At 40.6% G+C, this 23728-nt stretch overlaps 1 protein-coding gene across 1 annotated transcript in view; it reads left to right on the top strand.

Moving 5' to 3' along the window:
* Positions 1-23728, top strand: part of dok6 (docking protein 6) — a 50770-nt gene that overhangs the window by 22509 nt on the left and 4533 nt on the right. Inside the window, exons 2-7 of the mRNA XM_023276070.3 lie at positions 1453-1560; positions 5883-5997; positions 9904-10023; positions 13699-13888; positions 14284-14422; positions 15487-15592. Of these exons, the coding sequence (XP_023131838.2) occupies positions 1453-1560; positions 5883-5997; positions 9904-10023; positions 13699-13888; positions 14284-14422; positions 15487-15592 (778 nt within the window). The remainder of the gene's footprint in view (positions 1-1452; positions 1561-5882; positions 5998-9903; positions 10024-13698; positions 13889-14283; positions 14423-15486; positions 15593-23728) is intronic.

Genomic DNA, 23728 nt, shown 5'->3' with positions numbered 1-23728 from the left:
ATGAATGTAACTACCATAGCTATGAATGCAAATTTTTAAAGTAGAAATTATACAAATGAAGTTGCTTGGACTTTTTTCCCCTCATGTAGCAGTGCAAAAATTTGCCAGAATAACTTTTTTATTTAAACTGCACATTTGTACTTGAACACATGATTTTTTAGGCTTGAAAACAAAAACAATAAATTTGAGTTTAAATAACACACAAAATCAAGTTGCTGCACTTACCAATATTTTATTTCTAAAAAAGAACAAAAGATTTTTTTTTCTGAATTAATTTTTTATGTGGTAGATGAACTCAAAAACACCAAGAAAAGAGACATTATTGAGATCTTTTGTTTATTAAAAATGTGTTGCCTCTGCAGAGATAAGTAATCTCTTAGTGCACACATCAGTTTTTGTGTTATTGGCTACCTCTCAATCCTGTTGCCAGTGTCCTCCCCCTCAGGCTCTTTCTGCTAGTTAACATTCTCCATCTATGATTGCTGATAGTTTCGGCTGTCCAGTAGATGATGAAGCATTTGATACTAAACTGGAAGGTTAGGGACTTTCGGTTTATTATCCTTATAAAACATATTTTTGATTTCATGATTTTCTAAATTTTTATTGTGGTCATACAGTGATATATTGACTGTCATTTGTCTGTGTAAATCCATCACTTGTTACAATACAGCTACCTGAGCAAATCTATTTGAGTCTGTCTGTTGTAATCTACTTATTCAAAATGTTGTGAACATTCTTTAGGACACAATTACTTCATGAAAATGCTAATATTTTTAACATAAACACACAGACAATTAGAATATATCTTAATGTCTCATCAAAATCATTTATTTAAGGTTCTTTAATGTAGCAGATTTTAGCTGTTTGATAATGCACAATCAGCTATCATAGACACATCCAGATATCTATCTAGATTCATGTTTAATAAGGTTTGAATGAGATATATTCCAAAAATATACTCTTGTTTCATGTCTTTTAAGTCTTTCAAGTCCTGCATGTGGTCCTCGTATTCTCTGATAAAATGAAATCCCTTAGAAATCAGTGTGTTTAAGTCTTTAATCAGTGTTATTGACTTTATGTCAGTGCTTTCCAATAATAAACTACATGAATGAGCTCTGAGGTCAATATGTTTTGATCAATGGAAAAGTAGACTCAGCTGCTTTAATCATTAGTTTGCTTTGACGTTTGGAAGTTTTGCTGACGTGGATTTTGGTAGTTAATAGCGGAAGGTAGCTTCATCTGTTTTGATATAACAGAAATAGTCAATTTTTCAGTCCTGTTAACATCCGGCTGATGTCTCCTGCTCTGTTATTGTGTGGTTACTGAGGTGGACCTCTCTGGAACGTCAGCTTGTGCTTTGCTGTAGTTTATATCTCCAGTTACCATAATGCATTTCTTCGATCCAGATAAGTTGTGTTTCTCTGATGGGCTGCCATCGTTCTCTGTTGTCAGATCTTCCGGAGGTGTTGGCTGGTGTTCAAGAAGGCCTCCAGTAAAGGACCCAGAAGGTTAGAGAAGTACCCAGATGAGAAGGCAGCCTACTTCAGGAGCTTCCACAAGGTAAACAAATGACTGATGCACAACATTGGCTTCATTCTTTTTTCATTTACTGTTTAATCTATTGTGTTACCTTTTTTGGAAAAAAAAAAAGCTACAACTCAATTATCTCATTAGTAGATCAACAGTAAATCAATCAGTGACTATTTCAGTAATCCGTCTAATTATTAATTAATCTGACAGTTGTTTTCTGAATTAATTAGTCTAAATATAGAATGAAGATGTCCATCACATTTTCCTACAGTTGAAGTTATGTCTTAATTTACTTTTAACAGCCGTCAGAAACCCCCAAAACTTCAATTTACTATGTGGAAAACTAAAAAAAAGTGGCAAAGTTCACATCTGAGAAGCTAGAGCCAATGATTTTTATCTTGTGCACTACTAAAAACATATTTAAACATATACTCCAACCTCTGAGGTGTGAAGATGTTTTTGCTTTTCTTGTCTTCTATGATCCCAACAGAATATCTGTAGCTTTTGGACCAAAAATTGACTTTTACAAGTTCCAGTGTGGCCTAAGGAGTTTTTAAATATGCCACAGAGCAACTATCTAATCAAGACAGAAATCAATAGATTAATCCATCCCCCCCCAAAAAAGTCTTATGTACAGTTCTAAACAGTACAGTGCATGATGCTTACTTACAAAGGGCTTTACAATAAGAGCAGATAAAAACCGCAGTGTTTATGAAGACTGTAGTTTCTGAGCTATATGCAGCTTAATTGATATTTGATTTTGTGTCCTGTACAAGCCATGCTTCAATAAGCCCAATGTTCAGATGAACATTTTAGTTGAGAGCACTGAGGTCTAAGGATGCCGATATCAGTCGTTTCATTGGTCGATCAAGATAATGCAGCGTGCAGTGACCACATCGCCATGAAATTAGAAATCGATATTCATAATCACCAACATATGATTCCTAATGATTTGGTAACACCCTGACCTTTGGTGTAACGCTCTCATCAGATAACTATTTCCATTTGACAGTGCTGAAGTCTATTATACTCTAACCAATATATTAAAAGCCATACGTGCAGCTACTGTGGTCCTCAGAGGACCTTGAATCTTAAAGACTGTCTGTCCACTCTTTGTCTTCTTGAATACCAAAAGGAGATTAAAGCTGGTGTGTCACTCTCCGGGGAGTAGCCTCTGGCCGAGTCTAAATGCTACTAACATCAACATGCAGAGCACAATTACCAGAAAACAGCCAAGACTTTTATTTTCCAATTTGGCCAACTGGTGGAATTAATTAGCTTCAGTTGCTAAAATCTGACACCAGTGGTCACCCGCTAAAAAATGAGCAGCCAAGAATTGTGTTTTGGCTTATGGTGTGTTTACTTCAAAATACAGAAATAAGTGTTCTGGTAAAAGTGTGATATAAATTGATTTTTACACTATGATTTCTGAAAATGTACTACTTACTGCTGGAGTTACTCGTAGGGCATTTTCTGCTCTCCGTTAAAAGAGAAAGAATATTGAACCTATGGAATAAATGATATAATTGAGCACTAAGCGGTTTCAAACACTAGATAAGAACCTTGTTTTCATCTTCACATAAAAAGTTCTGCCCATTGGCCACAGATGATGGAGTTAAGGATCTATTAAGACACATTCTGCAACTTTATCTTGTCCTCTGGGGCCTTTTCTTCCCTTTTCAAAGTAATAATCCAGAGTATAATATCTCTCTCTCCGCCTCTTAAGCTCTTTGAAATACTCCAATTATGGCTCATTATCATGGTGAGAGGAGATGATGTTAAAGGAGTAGCACCGTGAACAATGTTTTATCGTAATGAGGGGAGATAACAGCAGATAATAGAGGACTGTGACATCAGGTTTCTTACATGGCTATAGTCTGAGGCGTGATTTAGTGCTCTTTCTACTACCTTGTGATTATGAGTCAAGTTAAGGAGCCATTTCTGGTGGAAAAATGTTGCATTTTCTTTCTAGTTTCCTCAACTTCCTAGAATGCGTTTGAGCACAAGCGAGGTAGATGTTTTGATCCACTTTGTTCACAGCCCTTGCTGCTACAGTAGCAGCCATGTATTGTGAATGAAGCATCTTTGTGCCTACTACATCAAGCTGTCACATGGGGCGTCCTGTGTGGCTATAACCCCCCTCCCAGAGGCGTCTCATACACCCAGTGCTGGAGTGAGCGATGAGTGCACACATGCACCAGTGCACCTGGTAATGCATCGCCACAAAGATCAAGAAAGGTCCCGTCTGAGGGCTTCATTCAACGCTGCAGCGCTTTGGGGGGAAATAGGCTGCACTGGTGGCTGATTTACACAATCAACACAAAGAGGATTGGCTTTTTTGGGCTCTTTTTTCTTTCTCTCTCCATTTCCTCTTTCTCTCTCTTTCCTACTTTTTCTCTCCCCTCCTAGTGCAGCTTTCTCTTTCTGAGGAGCACTGGGCCACACAGTGAAAATTCAGCCCCTGAATATTTTGAGTAATATTTTTAGCTCTCGGAAAATTTGTTTTTCTATGTGCTACATTGCTCGAGCTCTCCTGAGCTCCTGACAAAGGAGGGTAACATGGAAAGACGGAGCTGTATTTAAATGCCTAAACAGAGCTTGTACACATGGAAAAGGGCTGATAGATTTGAGCCACATTTGTGCTGCTGGTTGTTCTCCCACTCAGGAATAGAGAGAAATATCTTAGCAAGTTGTGGATAGATTGTCTTGCAATTTTGCACAGATATACATGTCCCCTAGAGGATGAAGCCAACTGATGGAACAGTTGGTGAACGCCTCAGTTTTCCTCTAGGAGGTCGGCGTTTTTGGCTTTTAGTGGCGTGTCAACAACTCTGGGATGAAAGTCTGTTGGTACACAAAATCGTGTCCTTCTCCAGAGACATTGTAATCAGTTTACTCTTCATCTTGCATTCTAAAACTAATTTCATCCGCCTCAACTGCACTATATGTGTTGTGCTAATTAGCAGATGTTAGCATGCCAGCAGGATAATTTTAAAAAGTGAACATGGTGAAGTTATAGTTATATCTGCTTATTATCAGCATATTAACATTGTCATTGTGAGCATGATTGCAAACACACAGTAGCATGTCAGTGAGCTGCATGCTTGGCTGCAAACTACCAGTTTTCTTTGTATAAGGTTTAACTTGTACCTTTGAAAATACGAGGAGAAAGAATAGGAGAGGAGACGAGGAATAGTTCTCATCACAAATGATTCACTTTGCTCGGACTCTAGCGCCTTAGGCTGGGATGCACCCAAATCTCTCCCCTCACACACACACAAACACCAAAGGCTAAAACATGCAGTTACACACTAAACACAAACAGAGAAAAGAGATGAGAGGCTGGTGGAAGTCATGGCTCAGAAATTCCCACTATTGAAGCTTAGCTACTTTGTGTCAGTTATATGTATGAATTGCCTGCCTGAGGACAAATACATACTGTGTCTCATATAAAATATTTAGATACCATCTTTTAGGGCGATAAGGAATAACGAATGAAAAATATCTGCTATCTTTCAATATTATAGCCTCTGCTCCATTTTTTCATCTTATTTCCTCTCATTGCTGGTGAAACACTTCAAAATCCCTCTGAACTTCCATGTCGAGGGGAAATTCATAACATGTACCGCAATCAAACTAAGGAATCTGTAGTGCACATATGCTGTGTGTGTCATAAGGTCTGGTCTTGTAACCTTTAACAGTCAAGCTTTACTATTCGGGCAGTGAGCCCAGCTAATTTATTCCCAACAGCCTGGCAAAGGGCCCACAGTTAGCACACAATGGACTACAATAATGTAATGGGCCTTATCTAGCAGGCAGAGCGAACAGAGAGACGACTGTTGAACAAAACGGCCTGTAAATGCGGATGATATTCAATTAAATGTAATCTTCTCTTTTTTTCCCGTGCACGATCAATCTCCTGGTAAAGTGATTTAGATGCTTATGATCGCGCTCCTCCCTATTGACTGGAAGAGCGGCTTCAAGGAGATGCACTCCAACATTGGATGTACAGTATATACAGTATGAGCATCTGGTCACATTAATTACCAGGGTGCTTTTAAAATGAATAACTCATTACACTGCGGCAGGCGTCATGCTGCAACAAGCTGACGCCGTGGATGATTTCTGACTGTTTCTAACTGCTTTTTACAATCAGCAGAATAACTACTATTATTCATTTGTCTCTTAAGATCAGCCCCCCGTTCCTGTGTGACTTTGCTCTATATGCTAAGCCCCTAACTACTATTGCACTTTCAGCAAAGCTGTGCAAGATGGCAATTAAGCCTTGCTGCTGCTATTGCTGCTGGCGGCTGTGTTCATTCAAGGTAATGTGCTGCTGCCTTCCTCTTTAGATCACTGAGCTCCATAACATCAGGAACATTACCCGGATGCCACGGGAGACAAAAAAGCATGCTGTCGCCATCATCTTCTGTGACGACACGTCAAAGACATTCGCCTGTGAATCAGGTAAGAGCCTTTTGCCTCCATGTGAAATTCAAATTAGTCCGTTTCAGCCACAGTGGAGCGAGGAAGCGAGGAAGTCATTGATTACAATCGTCTTTTTATTGTTTTTTTTGTTTCTTCTTTATGCTTCTTAAGACATGTATCTCTGCTGACAGATGAAGACTGGAGGTGTGGTTTTTGAAAGGTTCGCACAGAGGTGGAGGAAGAAGTGAGGGGCTGAAGGAGAAAGAGAAAGAGGGAGGTGAAGGATGCAGTGGAGAATTGGAGTTTAGCCAAGTGATGCTCATTTGCCGCCATATTAAGAAATGGGAGGGTCTGTTCCGAAATATTGATTTTCATAGTGCAGGTATGAAAATAGATATTGGGCATAATTTGTGGCATGTTTCAACCCAATTATGGACTGTAACAAGAGAGATTGCTTCTAAAACGTGGGCAGGAAAGCAAAGAGGTGCGTGAGCTGATCAGCTGAGGTGTCTTTGAGTGCAAAGCTGGATTTAGAGAAAAGCAGAAACTAGATCAGGTGGATTCTCCTTAGCGTAACCTGCTACTACTAACTGACAAGAAGGAACATCTCAGTGTTAAGTCCAGCCTTGCAGGTGTGCATGTGTCTGCACATGAGCTGGAGAGATGAGGATTATTGAGCTTATGGTGGTGAAGTCCCTCTTGCTCTGTTTCCCATGATCACTTACTGCTTCCGCCTCTTATTCCTCTCACATCTCTGTATGAATGTCTTTATCATCCTGTGTCCACCAACCTCCTGTTGTCCTTCACTTCTTAATAACCCCAGAATCCTTTTCCTTCACTCCCCAGTGAGCACATAGAAGAAAAACACCATTTTAATGATTTTAAATGAGATTTTCAATTACTTTTTTAACTCCTTAAGATCCAAGAGGGAAATTATTATGAAAATTGGTCTTTTTCTTTCTGCTTTTCAAGGCATTATGCGATAATGCTAAAAATGCTTTCCAGAGCTAATATTACCAGCTGGGTCAGGTTGCATAATAGCACACCTATATTAGATTCTAATTTGGCCTTTTCAATACAGTGCAAAGCCCGTGGGAGTGTAGATTTGAAAACCAAACCGCAAGCTTATTTTAAGATGTTTGTTGAAATAAAAAAATAAAAAAAGGGTTGACGGTTATCCAAGAGAAAAAAAGAAGTAATCAGGCATCAAGAAGATTTCCTGATGTTTTATTTTTATAATAACCTTTTGAGACCTCCACGCGAGCATGTTCTTCAGTGTGCTGTCAATGAAACAAAGGAAGAATAATCTCACATTTTTGACAGCTTTGGGTACATCTGACAAATACGTACATAAAGAGAGATGAGAGTGTGACCCGAAGGTTCGGTTAGAACGCGATCAAGTTTGTCAACTTCCCCAATTTCACAGCTGTAACACGTCTGTGAAACCATAAACGCAACTGGATATACATATTATATTCGTCTGTTGATGTTGCTGACAGAGCAAAGACAAAAAAAGTCCTGATTCGCTTCTCATATATGCCCTCACTCCGGCTTCATCTGACCTGTTTTCTTCCACCCTCACACTCCCACACCTCTACACACCCAGAAACATCCCCCTGCCATATGTCTTCATGCATGGCACATAGAGTAGCCCAGCTGCCTCTCTGCTGATCAAGTGTTTGTTTAGCCGATTTTCCACTCAGTGGCCTTAAAAAGTGTGGGAGTTAAGGGGCACTTAAAGGGCATAGTAACTCTGAATGAGAAAAGCAGAATCTGGGGAGGCAGGAGGAGAGAGCTAAAGTGCAGAGTCTGAATGCATGTGTATAGCTGTATTTCTGCTTTCTCATGTGTGTGAATGAAACGCTTCAGGCAGCAGCAGACCTTTCCTTCACCCTGCAAAGTATTGTACAACTGTCCCATCTACAGTGTTTGTCAGAGTTGATGTGATAAACAGGCTGTCTTACAATGTCAGCGATTACACAAGGTAGTTTGAAGTGAGAATACCTGTCCACACACACACACACTGCACCAGCATACCATGGTTTTTGATTAACTGAAACGTGATGGCAATACCCGCACATCCACATGTGGCTCTGTACACATGAGTGGCCATAGTTACATATCCCAGAGTTCCCCAGGGCCAGGGAGCTTCACAAAGATAAACAACTGTGGAGCTTGCCTCATTTCGCACTTCGGTGACTTTCACCAAAAGCTCACATAAGACAATTGGAAATCTTCTGCCTTGTAAACAGTATTTTTTCTGACTTAACAGGAAGGAAAATTGGTATTCACAAATAACAGACTGCCACACAGACTTTCAGATTTGATTCATGAAATCCTTTGTCTCCACTTAGCCCCCAATTAAAAACAATCTGTTCTACAATGAATGCCCTTCTTCTTTAAATGCCAGCTGTCATGCATAGCAGATATAACTTCCCACAGAGCTGAATTTCTAAAACCCAGATTGTTACTTTACGAAGAGTCAATAATTGTCATAATTACTGACTTGGACAAAAAAAATCCTTTTCGAATCCGTAAAGGAGCACTTACTTACTCTCTTGCTCAGAGGTCTTTGCTCAAAGGTTGATCCCACTCTCATGTTTGTACATCAAATATGAAGCAAAAGCTGGTTTCCTCAGCTGTTTCCAAGATTCCCATAAGTCACTGCAAGAGATAGAGACAGAGTTTCTTGTAGAAATCTCAACAAGCTGTTTCGTGACTTTGGGTTTTGTGCAGATTGAACAAACAAGATGCAACATGTTAAGTCATGAGCTTCACTGGTGCTGGTAGGTGGGTTATAAATAAATATAAATATGACATACAGCCAATAGACAGTTAGCTTAGCTTAGCATGGTGGTTCTCAAACTGGGGGGCAAGAAGGGTATGGATGACGAGAAAAACTAGAGCAAAGCTAAAATGAATGTAGATAATTAATGTAAGAAAAATAAACAGTTTGCTGATGCTGTCCATTATGTTTACCTTTATTTTTAGAGAAATTAAGCTTGTATCCTGTTGTGTTAGTTGCTTCCCCTATTATTATTAATGATTGATTAAAAAAACTGTGGTGTTTTTCAGGCCTTTGAAGAGGGAAACGCCAGAAAAACATTGACACCTATTGTTTACCCTGAAGATTGCAAGCAGCCATCCTGGCTCTGTCCACGGGTGAAGATAAACCACCTACCAGCAGCTCTAAAGCTCAATAAAACAAATGAGATAAAAGTGTTAAATGTTTTTACCTGTGGGCATAGTCAGGCTAGCTTTTTTCTCCAGTCTTGTTCTGATCTAAGACAAGCAGCTGCTAGCTGTGGCTTCCTATTTAGTGAAGACACATGAGAGTCGCACTGATCCTCACATCGACAAGAAAGCGAAAAAACGCATTTCCCAAAGCGATTATGTCTCCCACTCATTCTCTTGAAATATTATCTCGCTTCATGCATACATTTCCTTTCCAATTAACAAGATAAAAGCCTTATTCAATTTGGAAAATAGCTTATTGATTGCCTGAATAGATGATCACTAGTTTCAGATGTGACCTCGGCCATATTGTTCTTGGAGAGTCACTTGCATTGTACGGCCTTTGAGCTGAGTATCGGCAAAGGAGGGAGGAGAAACCCAGTCTTCATTTGTCGCTGGATGTTGCTGAACGTGCTGCCTCTTTTAATCTGCACCAAATCGATCAGATTGATTTGTCTCCCTCCGCCCCATCCCAGTAACCGTTAGCCGTACTCGTGTCCCGCACGTGCAGCATTTTATTCTGAAATTCCTCAGGTGATTTATGTGCATGTGTATGTGTAAACACACTAACAGCAGTGCAGTCGTATAATCTGGAGGGTATGTTTTATTATGTATGCAGCGTTGGGTATAGAGGAGGAGGAGGTGTGTGTGTGTGTGTGTGTTTGATGCCGGACATGCCTTACCGTTGTGCCACTGTGTGGCTGTGTGCAGAGCTGGATGCAGAGGAATGGTGTAAGCTGCTGTGCGTGGAGTGCCTGGGCAGCCGTCTCAACGACATCAGCCTGGGAGAGCCAGACCTGTTAGCAGCAGGAGTGCAGCGGGAGCAGAACGGTGAGTGCCCAATTAGTCCCTGCTAACACAGACAGCCATTCAGGGTCAATCTCTCTCACTCAGCCCACCACCGACAACTTAGCTGTTGCAGTATGGGCCTGTATGTGTTAAAGCAACTGAGACCTCAGAGGGTTAGAGGAGTGGAACAGCCACTGTCCAATTAAGCCTGGTTAATAAGGGCCATTTTCTGTCAATATCTGATTCGAATTCCCCTGTTGCAGTCTTTAGTTACATTACCAAACGATGCTTCAGCTTCAGGAGTATGCTTGGATGTGTGTGTTGCAGGAACCCTGTCTTTGTGTGTGTGTGTGTGAGTGTGTGTGAGCACAGGTCACAGGCTGTGGCCGGGCCTCTGTTCCAGGCCTAATGAGAAATGCTGTGCATCACTGGCTTCCCTCATAATGAAGCTTGTCATAGAGATGGATGAGATTATGGCTCCTAAAGCCATGTGAAATAAATGTGCCTCCCCAGATATTCCACTCACAGGAAATGGAAATGGAAAAGAGGGGAGACAACAGGGCTCTGCTATCACATTCGAGCTCATTCTCTGTGTAATTTGTAAACTCGCGGAGGAAATCGAAAAGGCAACAGGCAAAAAAGGAGCAGTTTAAAGTTGTAAAAGGGCGAGTAATTGAAAAGAATCTGCCATCATTTCAACCCATTTCATTTCACTGCGGCCGTAAAGTGAAATTGTGCCTCTCGACATAACTTGGCTTCATTTATTTAAAATATCAATGCACAAGTTTTTTGACTGTGCTGGGCTGAACCAATTGAACTGTAACAACACAGTCCCTCTCCCTTCTTTTTGTGCCTGCTGTTTGGTGTGCACACAAAGGTTTCAGCGGTGTGTTACGGGGACAAACTGAACTACTGCCTCTCTGCTGCCTCTTTGAGTGGGTGAAACAAAGGGCTTTAGCCTGCAATTTCAATTATTAGCCTTCCCCAAACAGCAGGGGCTGATAATTAGATCAGAGTTCATTTTCACTGTCCCTAAAAATACGCCACACCATGACATTGCCATTTTCTATCCACTCCAGACACAAGGCTTATTTTGAATCATTAAGCGTAATTAGTGAGAACTCATTTATATTATAGAGAACTCTCTCTGTCTATCTGCCTCTGAGACATAGTTTGATGTGAACAGGCAGATTTGGCTCCTTGATTCCAATACAGCTCACTGGATGACTAGATAGACCCACTGTAGCTGATTTCAGGTAAAGGACTATTTAAAAACACCTTTTCCCTTGGGTGTTTTACTCTAATTTTACTATATTGGTTAGAAAATGAATTATTTGCGTCACAGATAAGCACAGTATTGATTGGACAGACAAAACACTATCCAACATTGTGAGACAGTCATTTGTTTCTGTATGTACGGTCCATATATTTGGGTCAGTCCTTGTCAATTCTAGTAGCGATGTTGCTCAGCCATCTCAGATTTTGTTCAGAGTTTGCTTATTTGTTATTTCAAACCCAAAACTAAGCCAATGCCTGGCAGTTTTTGTGTTTTCACTCTCACAAAAACATCTTACCTGGGAAGTGGCCCTTGAAAATGGAAAAAAAAAAGAGCAACATTTTCAAACAATGGTGGCATTGAAGCCCCCGGAAGTTTCTTAAGGTGTGTATTTATGGATTTATCCATATTTCTTACTAAAAATACAATCTTTGATCTACATTTCAGCAACTTGTGAGGCCTCTAACATCAGTAGAATTTGATGTGTGGCAAGAATGGCAAGCCAAGATTCCAATTTTTTTGCTATTTCGACATGTCAAAGAGGAGATGTAGACGCATCCGTCAGACCACAGAAACTTCCCATTATAAGTTACAAGCTGCTTGCTTCCATGTTGTCTTCATGTTGAAATGTAACAACATATGAGGCTTATTTTTCCTTACTCAAAATTAGTCTGCAGAACTTAGTTTTAGGCCCCAAATTACAAATAAGTAAACTCTGAACAAAGCCTGAGATGGTGGACCGACACATTTCCTGAACGTTGCCTGAATTGACACAGACTGACCTATTTTACAAAAATAATACTGCTGTAGTATTTCAGTAACCGTGCGTTTCATGCTCCCAGGCTATAAAAAAAAAAAAAAAATCGAATCTTTCCATCCCTCCAACAGTCAATATCAGCAATTTGCATAGCGCAGAGTGAAAATAATCCATGACTTGATCAGAGTGCATAGGCATGAAGTGCCAGTGCCTTTTAAAGAGCCCACATTATGCACATTTAGGGGTTTACCATTTTATTTTTGTGAGCTACTAGAATATGTTTACATGCTTTAGTGTTCAAAAGGCACATTAGTTTTCTCATACTGTACTTTGCTGCAGCATCTCATCTCATCCTGTGTCTAAAATACTTATTTTTTCACTTTAAGGCCCCCCCCCTCCAAAAGCCCTGTCTGCTCTGATTGGTCAACTGGCCTGACAAATGCAAAGAAATGTTGAAAATGTACTGCAACCCCAGATCTCTGAGTGTAGGGATGTGCACCCCTTGGAGAAACAGTTGGAGTGAGGAAATAATGGCAGACTGTGAGGAAGCTGCCCATTCTTTGTCTGAGGATGTGCCAAAGTAGCTGCTGGGCAGGCACTATGCAAATGTGTGGTGACATAAATAAGTAACGAAAAAAAAGCCAAGATTTCAAATTAGCTGTTTCAGGCAGGTAGGAAAATGTAGGAAAGAGTAACTCGGATTTGGTGGGGACTTTGGGCTTTGCCATTTTGCTGACCTTTTACACAGAACAAAAAATTGCAACATACTAAAGAAAGAGGAAAACACAAAAAGCATAAATTAGGTGGAAACAAAGTGACACCCTGATCTTTTTCCTTGATGTGGCTTTTTATCCATCTATGTGCTTCTACACAAACAAATATGGAGAAATATAACTGAAAGATTTTGAGCACAACAGGTGAAGTCATTGTGAATGATACGACAGGGTAGAAGTTCACATCTAACCTTCTCATATTTGCCAGATTTTCAGTTAAAAATTCTTAAAGAAGGTGGGTTCAAGTCAGTTTTTGCTCAGTTTTCTTCACGCCAATCTATGGAGTCCTGACATTTTGCAGGATCATTGATGTGTACAAATGGTCTTCAATTGTACAACCCTGCTTGGATAGAATAATGCAAACCAATTATATGATGGTGCAAATTTGGTTAAAAAAAAATATCTATTTTTTTCTATTCTGATATTGCACCAACAATAAAACCTTTATTTTTCACCTTGAGAGGCAGTTTTTTTTGTCCTGTGATTGGCACCAAAAGGACCTGTAAAAAAAAAAAAAGAGGTATACTTTATGAGAAAAAAACATGTAAAAGTTTCGTTATTTGCATTTATAGCAGATGTTTGAACATACATTGAGCACGTATTGTAGGTGAAGCGATGTTGCAGGGTTTAAAGTAAAAACATGGTTTTGACAAATCATAGTGCTTCAAACAATTATATGGAAAGTGGTACTATAGGCATTTACAAGCATATTATTACTTGTTTTTGATTTCTTTATCAGGATCTGTTTTAATTCATTATAAAATTGTTTGAGTTAGTCACATAGAAACATTGCGGCGGTAACAGTAATAAATGTATTTTTTGGTATATATTATAAAATTCCTTTAATGCTTGATATACATGTTTCACTCTGAGATCCCTCGTTTTAATGAATTTACTGTGAACTGTTTCAGAGCGGTTCAACGTGTACCTGATGCCCACCCCCAACCTGGACATCTACGGGGAGTGCACCATGCAGATCACCCATGAAAACATCTACCTGTGGGACATTCACAACGCTCGCCTCAAACTCGTCATGTGGCCTCTCAGCTCGCTGCGCAGATACGGTCGTGACTCCACCTGGTTCACTTTCGAGTCTGGAAGGTGTGTGTGTGTGTGTGTGTGTGTGTGTGTGTGTGTGTGTGTGTGTGTGTGTGTGCAGATTTAGTATGCAAGTGTTGTTCATGTGACTGAAATGTAAGCAGTGGGAGGGAGAAAAAAAAACTTTGGGAAAAACTTTAACAAAGCAACTTTGGAAATCCAAAACATCCCAGGATATCAACATTTACCGCAGAGCCCTTCAGGCGACAGTGTGACAGGAGGCTCTGTGAATGTTTGTGTACTGTATCTCCCTGCGTCTCTGTGTGTTCGACTTCAGTGGGCTATTATAGCAGCGTGCCTTCTCTATAACCAAACATTCAGCCATGCATGTTTGTAAATCAGCAATCCAAGAGTGAGAACGATCAAAGTGTATCTCTGTGTGTGTGTTCCTGGCGCAGGATGTGTGACACAGGAGAGGGTTTGTTCACGTTCCAGACGCGGGAGGGGGAGATGATCTACCAGCGGGTCCACTCGGCCACGCTGGCCATCGCCCAGCAGCACGAGAGGATGATGGAGGAGATGGAGAAGAGCTCGCAGGTACATTTGCACATTTTTGGTTGTTTATCTCGCATCCACAGCTGCACATGTTAAGACCAGCAACTGTATTGTTGCGCTGCCAGTATTAAAAACAGCTCAAAACGAGTGCAAGCATTAAAACAGCATTGATTTAGGAGTAATTCTTTCATACTAAGATAATACCATTCGCTTCCAAAGACTTGCTACAATATCCTGTTGCAGCTGATGCCAGAAGAAACACAACATTGTGTACAAAAACTGCATAAACACATACCATTTTGATTTTAAAAAATGCTTTGTTTCTCTCGTATTTCAGTGGCTTCTTCGTTCATTTAAGCTGACCAAACAAGCATTTTATCAAAGCAGTTTGCTGGATTATTTTTAGAAATCAGTGAATGCAAAGGCAATAAATCACGATTTTCCCGCAAGATGTCCACACGAGCACAAAAGAGCACACATATCTCTTGGTGTTGCCGCCTGGTTCCTGCCTCCAAAGTGCCGCTTTGGACCATGAGCCCTCTGACACCCCACGGTCTTGGCCTCCGCTACCTCCTTCCATCACAACAGCCATCCTTCCCTTCCTTCCTTCCTCCCCTCCTCCCCGCTATCATCTGTATTCTTTATTTATGTAGGCCTGCCTAGTGTTTGATGAGCCTTGACCATATGGCCATGCTCCTGGACCCCACCATTTGGGAACATTTCCAATGCAGCTACCATCAGCTCTATAAATTGAATGAACAGCGTCACAAAATATACCAGTTATGTTGCAGATCGGGTGAAACGGCACATTTACGACTGAGAAATTGCATATTTTTCACTTTTTTTGGGGTAAAATATCGATTTATTTCAATCAGTTTTCCAGCTTTTAGAATTGGGCCTTTAGTTCCGCAATGCAAATAGAAATCGAAAACACATCATTCAGTGGCGAAACGGCATCGTGATCCCAAATGAATCCTCATCTCACCCGTCCAGCAGCCATTCAGCCTACGATGCGCCGCTCTGTGTTTACTGACATACGTAGAGCAGTTCCCGTGTTGTGAGTGAGAAAAGTGAAAAATGAGAGACATTTTCACTGTCTGTTTCAGATCCACTCCAGAGAGACGTTAACCAAGTCCATCTCCCTGCCACGCAGCGCCTACTGGCAGCACATCACACGCCAGACCAGCGTGGGGGATCTCTACAGTTACCAAGGTACAAACAAGAAGTTACTAATTATCTTATGCATGGTGCTGCTATGTCTTTGCCTGCTTGCGAAGGAAAGACAGAGCGAGAGAATACTGCACACTGCTAATGAGGATTTCTACAGTTACCACATTGCAAAATTTATTTATTTTTTTTGTCTGCATTTGTTCTCATTGTTTAACTCCACAGAAGAGGTGTCAACATTGTATGAGATTGATGCATATTTTAGTCTTGCAGCCAAATATTTTAATATTTAGTGCATGTGTGTGACCATCTATCTCACCACATTGCAAAATTGACCAATATATTTCAATTTCAGTGGCTTATTTTCCTTTAACAAAGTCGTTTTCGACACATTACTGATTTTACACATAGAAAACTGACTTCACATTTCTATAAATGGTTCTATAAATGCATTTCAATCTAGCAATGCATTTTCCATTAGCAGGCAAGAAGAAAAGCCTGTCTTTTAGTGGCTAATAGTTTTTTTCTTTTATGTTTTGCCTGCAAAGTAGGCTTTGTCTGATGCACACCTGATAGGCCTGAAAAACTAAATCTTGCAGAATATTCCCACATGCTGCCAACACTGTTTATAGGCAGAAATCCCACACAGAGAAACCGCTTTCTCAGTCAGGTCAGCAGGTTAGTGAACTCTGTCCTCTGATCCCACTGTATCCGCCGTCTTGTTAACCTTTTCTCTTTGGCAGAGTCTTTTCCAATCTCTTGGCCATTGCTTATTTGTAATCTTATCATTCATATGAAAATAATTAGGAAACTTTATATTAATTTGCTTAGCTCTGAAGACTAGACTAAAGGCATTATCAGTCAGGAATTTAATGAAATATCTCCATTTATGTAGAAAGTTATCTTAAAATATGATCAGGTTTTTATTTTTTTATTTTTTTACAGTCGGTTGGAATTATGAATACATACAATTTATTTTTTTGATAGTACAGAAATCATGGTATTATTCCTGTTTGTACTGAAACATGCACAGCGTAGCTTGGAAAAGGAATGCTTAACCCTCGGCTAATGACATCAACAAAAGCTAATTGGAGTCAGGAGTTTACAAATCTGGAGTTCAATCAACGGAACATGATTGGCGGTGTGGATTAGAGCTATTAGAGACTAATAATCAAGAATAGCTGATTTGCATGAAGCTGGAAAGTGTTACAGAGCTATCTCCCAGAGTCTAGATATTCATCAGTCCACTGGCAAAATGAGTGTAAATGGAAACAATTTAGTCCTGAAGCCGCTCTCCCTCGAAGTGAGCGGCCAGCTAGATGCCTCAGAAAGCACAAAGCAGAATGCTCAGTGAGGTAAAAAAGAAGCCCAGAGTAGCAGATAAAAGCTGAAAGGAATCACTGGAGCTGGCTAAAATATCTGTTTGTGAATCTGCTATATGCAAATCATGCATGGAGCATGTTGTCCATGGCAGGACACCACAGAGGAAGCTGCTTCTCTCCAAAAAGAACATCAATGCACGCCTGAAGTTTCACAAAAATCGCTTTGATGCTCTGCAGTCCTTGGAAAATGTGCTCTGTACGGATGAAACTAACTAAATTGTTTAGGAAGAACATACAGCACTATATGAGGTATTTCAAAGTTGGGATGTTCTGATCTGATCTGGAGGTCTGAGCCAAATTTATCGACATCAGCATAAACATAATCCTTTGTTTACATCCGCTGTCACACAGGTGTCATAAAGCCAGATGATGAATTGTGGCCTGACATTGGTGGGATGCAAATTTTTATTGATGTTCTTAATCAATAATCTGCAGCATTACCTATTAATAATCATGTAATCAATAGCAAAATTTTGCACAGTGGACGTTAGTCTTTTGCTGATATTGCTGTTTTAGTTAAAAGACATATGAGATATAGAAAGACCATCCTAGTCAGACCTGGTTTGAGCACCTGACCGCTGCTGGAAGCCATTAACCAGCACAGAAATCTTTGTCATGGTGACCCGTTGCTACCTAAACCCCCACAATGCTCTCTGCTTGCCAGCACTGCACTGACCTTCGTCTGTGTAATAAAAAGCGACAGCCTCCACCTGGTAGAGCAACCAGCAGCTAATCTACAGTCATTTTTCTGCTGTTTGTGTAAAGAATATATGTTTTCGTTTGTCTTTTGAAGCTTGTGGAGCCACCATACACCCTACCCTCAGAACCCTACATTTCAAACAATTCTTTGTTCTCAAGCCCAGAGCTTTACAATAGGGTTCGTGACCACCTACATGTCATTAAGGAACTGCTTTGATGCAGAAATGCAATTGTTTTTTTAACGCACATACATTGGATTTTTATTTTAATAACTTTGATATACTTGAAATGAATATTATCGATCTACTGATACTAAGTCGGATGGCAACCTGGTATCGGTAGATGCTAAATATTATATGACACACATCAGATTAGGGGCAAAAACACTTGATTGGGACATCCCTAATACAAAGGGCACTGCATAGCAACATAAAAACGGTGGAGGGAGCTGCTTCGTTGTGTCTGGCGTTGGACAGCCCGCCATCATTAAGGGGAAAGAAAAGATTCCCAAGTTTATCAAGATATCCTCCAGCGTGTGTTTTCCTCTAACTCAGCTGGGGTGGGCTCCAGCCTCTGGGATAAGCTCCAACCCTCTACATTATAAAGCGGTGTGGCTGGATGGATCATAATGTCTGGGTGGCTGTCCAGCTGAGGTGCAGTAGAAGCTGGGTGATGCAGCCTTACAATGACATAAATATCAAAGTAAATCTGCTACAGAATGGCAAACAAACAGACTAGTTCCAACCAGCCAGAGGCCAGACCTTAACTCACCAGAGATGCTGCAGAACGACTCCAAGAGAGCTGTTAACACCAGATACCCCCAAGAATATGGCTGAGGTGAATCAGTTCTGTAAGGAAGTTAGTTTTTCTCTTTGATATCCAAAAGCAAACAGAACTATAATCCAAATTACATTTTTTAAAAAAATCAAAGATTTCTGTGTGTGGTCTCGCAAGGAAGCACGTTCATGTTTATATCTGTGTGAGGAAGACAGCGTCACCCTGAATACATTAAAATTACAACAGGTCTATAGCATCCAAGCTTAGTGCTGTTTGTCCTTTAGATGCACTTAATGTACACATATACTTAAGAAAGACTAAGCGTGTGTGTGTGTGTTTGTGTGTTAATGTCTAGATGTAGACCAGAGGCAGAAAGGTGATTAGTGAGCTGATGCGATTATGCTCTGTCCATGGTATTAGTTGATTAGTAGACTTATCTGAGGATTATGGGCCTTTTGGCTTTCACTGATAGAGCAAAACAGAAAGCCAGGCAAAGATGAAAGTCGCTCTGACGTCATAATTTTCTTTTGAAAAGCTAAGGCAGGATTTTTTTTTTCATTATCATTTAATTGTGGCCCGATAAGCTTAAAAGCGAAGTGTTCCATTCCAAACATCAACATGTTTTTACTCATATACACTAAACGGAGAAGCTTCCACCTCGGGGTCATTATTTAGAAGCCCACTCTCTGTAAAGTCTCCTTTTTAAACTCTTCCTCGCCAAACTCTGGTGAGCAGAGGAGCTTCTCTCTCATCCATCACCTTGGCATCTCCACTGGTCCTCCCACACTTTCTTTGTGTGTCCGTCCAGCCTGGAACAACCCTCCACCTTCTCCTGCTCATACACATTCAGTGCTTCCATTATCTCCCCTCCTTTCCCATGAATAAATTGAATGCATCAGTGTGTTTGAGGACGCTGCGATAGGTCTCGTCAGACAAGGTGGACGACAAGGTGATTCTGAGGAGTGACGGGAGTTTAAGTCCTGTTTGGATCGTGAAAAGGCATGTCAGGAGAGCTGCGCACACATCGGGAGCTGCTGCTGCCTTTAACGTAGCTGCAAGCCGTTTTCAGATGAGCATAGCCACATACAGTAATTGCATTGATTCCTCACTGGCAGAAGGTCTCCACCTTTCTGGAGGTCATTTACATATTATATGTGCACACAGGAGGAACTCTTGCTCAGTGGTTCTCAGCCTTTGCTTGGTGATGTACCCAAAAGTACCCCTGCCATCTACCACACATATTCCATATTCAACTAAAAAACACTCATTATTACATGAAAGTGGATATACAGTGCCCATAAGAAGTATTCAACCCTTGGCTTTAATTTGGCTTTTTTTGGGGAATTTACAAAAAAACACAAGAAAGAAGAAAGTAATGTCAATGTAATAAAATGTAAATTAAATGATTGCATAAATATTTTACCAGTTGCTAGAAGTCACGCAACTAGTGAAATGGAGATCATCTGAATGCAGCAAATGTGTCTCAAGTGATTCTCGTATAAATACACCTGTGTCTGGAAGGTTCAGTCACTAAAATTACGCCATGAAGACAAGAGAACACTCCAAGCAACAATTAAAAACAGTTATTGAAAAGCATGAGTCTAACATGAACATTTTTAAGTCACTGAATATCCTGTACAGTTAAATCCATCAATAAAAAATGAAGGGAATGAGGAATTTGCTAAATCAGCCCAGAGAGCACCGACCTCAAAAACCGACTGACTGGACAAGAAAGAGGCTAGTAAGGGAGGCCACCTGTGAGTCCTCTGAAGCTTTATGGGAAAGCTGCTCATATTAAACAGCTCATATTAAATCTCAACTACAGTTAACCAGGCATGTGTAAGACTCTAAAGTTAACTGGAGGAAGATTCCTTTGGCCTAATGCGGCAAACATTGAGGTTTTTGCCAATCAGACGAGATGCTATATTTGATGAACACCAATAACACACCATGAACACTGGTGAGCATGGTGGTGGCAGCATCATAATGTGGAGATGCTTCTCAGCAGAAGACTATGGAAGGCTTGTAAAGCTAAAGGGTAAAATAAATGCAGCACAGCACAGTATAGGAATTTCTGGAATCTGAAAAAGAACTTTGACTTGGGAGATTTGTTTTCCAGTGAGACAAAACCTGAAACATACAGGCAAAGCTGCATAGAAATGGTTTAAATACAACTAGGTGAAAGCTCGGGACTGGCTGAGTCAGAGCCCAGACCACAATTCAGCTGAGAATTTGTGGCTGGACTGTTCACTCATGATCCCTATGCACCCTGACAGCGCTTGAGCAGTTTGCAAAGAAGAATGGGGTAAAATTTCAGTGTCCAGCTGTGCAAGGCTGATTGAAACCTATTCACACGGGCTCAATGCTGTAATTGCAGTCAAAAGTGCATCTACTAAATACTGACGCGAAGAGGGTGAATACATATGACATTTTATAATTATTTGTCATTACTTTGTAAAAATCGGTTTTCATTTTGACATGAAAGAGTCTTTTTTTTGTAAAATCCTGTCAAAAAAAGATGAACTTATCCATGATTCAGTGTTGAAGGGGAAAATTTCAAGGGGCACAAATACTTTATGTAGGCACTGCACGTAGTTACAATATGTGTTTTCATACAGTTTGCAGTATTTGATTAGTTTGATAAAGTTTGCATTTTTATCTATGCTGGATGCTTTAACCATTTTCTCCTACTTTTAGCTGTTTACTTAGTTAACAGTTTCTGTTGTTTTTCCAGCACTTTGACGAATCAATTGTAAAGCGTAAATCCATTAGCTAACTCACTACTCAGCTTGATTGCCAGCAGGTTTTCTCGCACATTTTAAAATGTTGCTGTTAGGGTGTTACAGCTCACTGAACATGTGGACACATTTTAATCATTTTCAATTAATCCAGCATTACTGTTTCGTCAAATCAGATGAGCTGTTCTGACAACTTTCCCACTAAACCCAGGGAGCCGCAGAAACACCTCTGGTTTTGAATCAGTGCCTTAGCAGGACCTCACATATTCTAACAGCGGGAAAACACAAAGTACGCAATCTGTCTTTAAGTGCATATTTAGACACACATTCAGTGAGCATAGCGACAGATCAGCTGTTTTTTAAAATATGTTTTAGTAATACTGATGCCATTAGCTCTTGGACGAATAGGTTGGATCTGAATAGAGAGGCAAGAAATCAGGTTTTTGGACCATGATGGCTGGCTATGTTTGCTCCCTGGCTGTATCAGTGTGTGCATGATGAATATCCAATCAGCACAGTCAATTTGCTGAGTCATGCTCAGGTTGCTTTCAAATACCCTGCGGGTCCGGGCGAATAATTAAGGAACATAGTTTCCTTTCCCCTTTGAGGTTTATTCGCCTATTTGTTTATTTCTTTGCCTCAGTTAATGGGGAACCTGGCAGTAAAGGAGTGTAGCTCCTTTATTTTAATATTTTTCACATCTGCTTTTTATTTATCTGGAAGCGTCTCAAAAACACCTCCCCGAAGTCTTGTTTGCTATAATTGAAAATAATAATTCAATTCAAAGGAGTCAAATGTGTTTTGTTGGAAAGAAAGTGGAAGATGTGGAGTAGAAAGGAAAACAGCCTTGATCACTTTGAAACAAAATTCGGCCCCTGAAGATTTCCATTTAATAAAACCTAAAATACATGTTTTAATCTCCAGAAACTACAGCCTCTACTAAGACAATGTATCTACTTTCTGCCATCTTCCACTTCTACTCCCCTAATGTTATTCACTCTTTTGCATTTGAGTGAAACTGCTGTGTTCTCTGAGTTTGCTGATGCATAGAAATGAGTGCACTTTAAAGTTTTTGGAGTTGAAAAAGCGAGACGCCACGCCTGTCGGAAATGGTTCAATTACCAACTCTAATATTGGGAAGGCAAAAGGACAAGAATGCTTGTATTTTTTCGTGTTCTCATTTTTGTGTCATTTTTTTCCCCCTGCTTTTTCACATGCACTCTGTCTTTCCCTTCCTCAGTCTACATTTTATTGTGCTGCACAGTTTAGTGTGGTAGCATTAGCAATCCTAATGAAATGGAGCGCTGTTCTTAGTTTGATCGGCTGGGAGTGATACGAGGGGATTTTACCTGAGAGGTAGCAAGTATCAAAGGCACGGGGACAAGATGATAGAAGAACAGGATAACGCGATCTTATCTGCAACAGGCAACGTGGAATACTATAGATGTAGATGCAAAAACTGAATCCCATGAAAAACTCATTACCACCAGGTAAAACTGAGTTCAACTGTTTCGGTATCTTCCTGGTGGATGCTTGGCAAGTTTTCAATCTCAGCCATCAGTGCACATTATCCAGATTTAAATGAGCTGATCCAGTCTTCAGGCTGCATTGGATTCATGTTTCCTCACTTAGAGCGTGTTGTTGCTCCGGTGAATTCTTTACTATGTCAGCAGTCGTGCGTTATCTGTAGTTTGTGGCACATTCAGCCTCTGTTTCTCTGTTAGTAAGAAGCCTTCTAGGTTGTCACACTTTGAGGAAAGAAGGTGCAGACAGGTGTGTATGTGTGTGTCAACATGCTTGCATGAATAGCCGCTTGTGTACCCGGGTCTGCTACTCTCTCTGTCAGTGTGTGTGAGTGGCCTCCCTGCCTGTCCTGTCTGCTCCGGCCCAGCAGCTGCCACCCCAGGCCAGATAGGATGACATGACCTTCCCTGGTAATGAAAAGGCACTGACAAATCACTGTCTGCTTCTCATAGGGATAGCAGGGGAGGAGGGATGCTGACACCATCACCTCTCTGTGTTTTTATTATTATTTTGTGTGCGTGTGTGTGTGTACGCAAGTGTGTCTACATTTGTGTCCAAAAGCGTGGCTCTCGTCAGGGGTCTGGCACCACACAACAAACGCCACTGTTTCTGACTGAGGAGATGATGAGATCTGCTTCACCCTCTCTGTCGGCAACTGGGCTCCCTGCCTCCGTTTTTTTTCCAGCCTAAATTGGCCTTGGTTGAGGAGAGGGATTGTCTTGGCAAAGATGTGAAAAGGATATGCCTGGTTGCGCACCAGTCGTTTCAGCAATCTATTAAGTACAACGCGGTCCCCCCCCCCTTTTTTTTTTTTAACCTGCAGTGTTTTTTTTTTCCTCAAGTGTGGATAGAGCTGCATTTAAAACCTTAAGCTGGAGCCCTTATCTTATTTTTTGTTAAATTTCAGGGAGTGGTGGAAAAGAAAACACTAGCCGACAGAGGTGTGTATGTATGACTCACCTGTCATGGCTAGTGTTTTGGTCTCATCCTCACACCCACACCGGCCCCTCTGCGCTTCCTCCTGCAAGCTGTTCCCTTAACTCATACAGGAAAATGCTTTT

Source organism: Amphiprion ocellaris, chromosome 22 (genome assembly GCF_022539595.1).
Source record: "Amphiprion ocellaris isolate individual 3 ecotype Okinawa chromosome 22, ASM2253959v1, whole genome shotgun sequence".
Classification (NCBI taxonomy): domain Eukaryota; kingdom Metazoa; phylum Chordata; class Actinopteri; family Pomacentridae; genus Amphiprion; species Amphiprion ocellaris.
The sequence above is the reverse complement of the archived record's forward strand: the minus strand, read 5'-3'. Positions and strand labels throughout refer to the sequence as shown.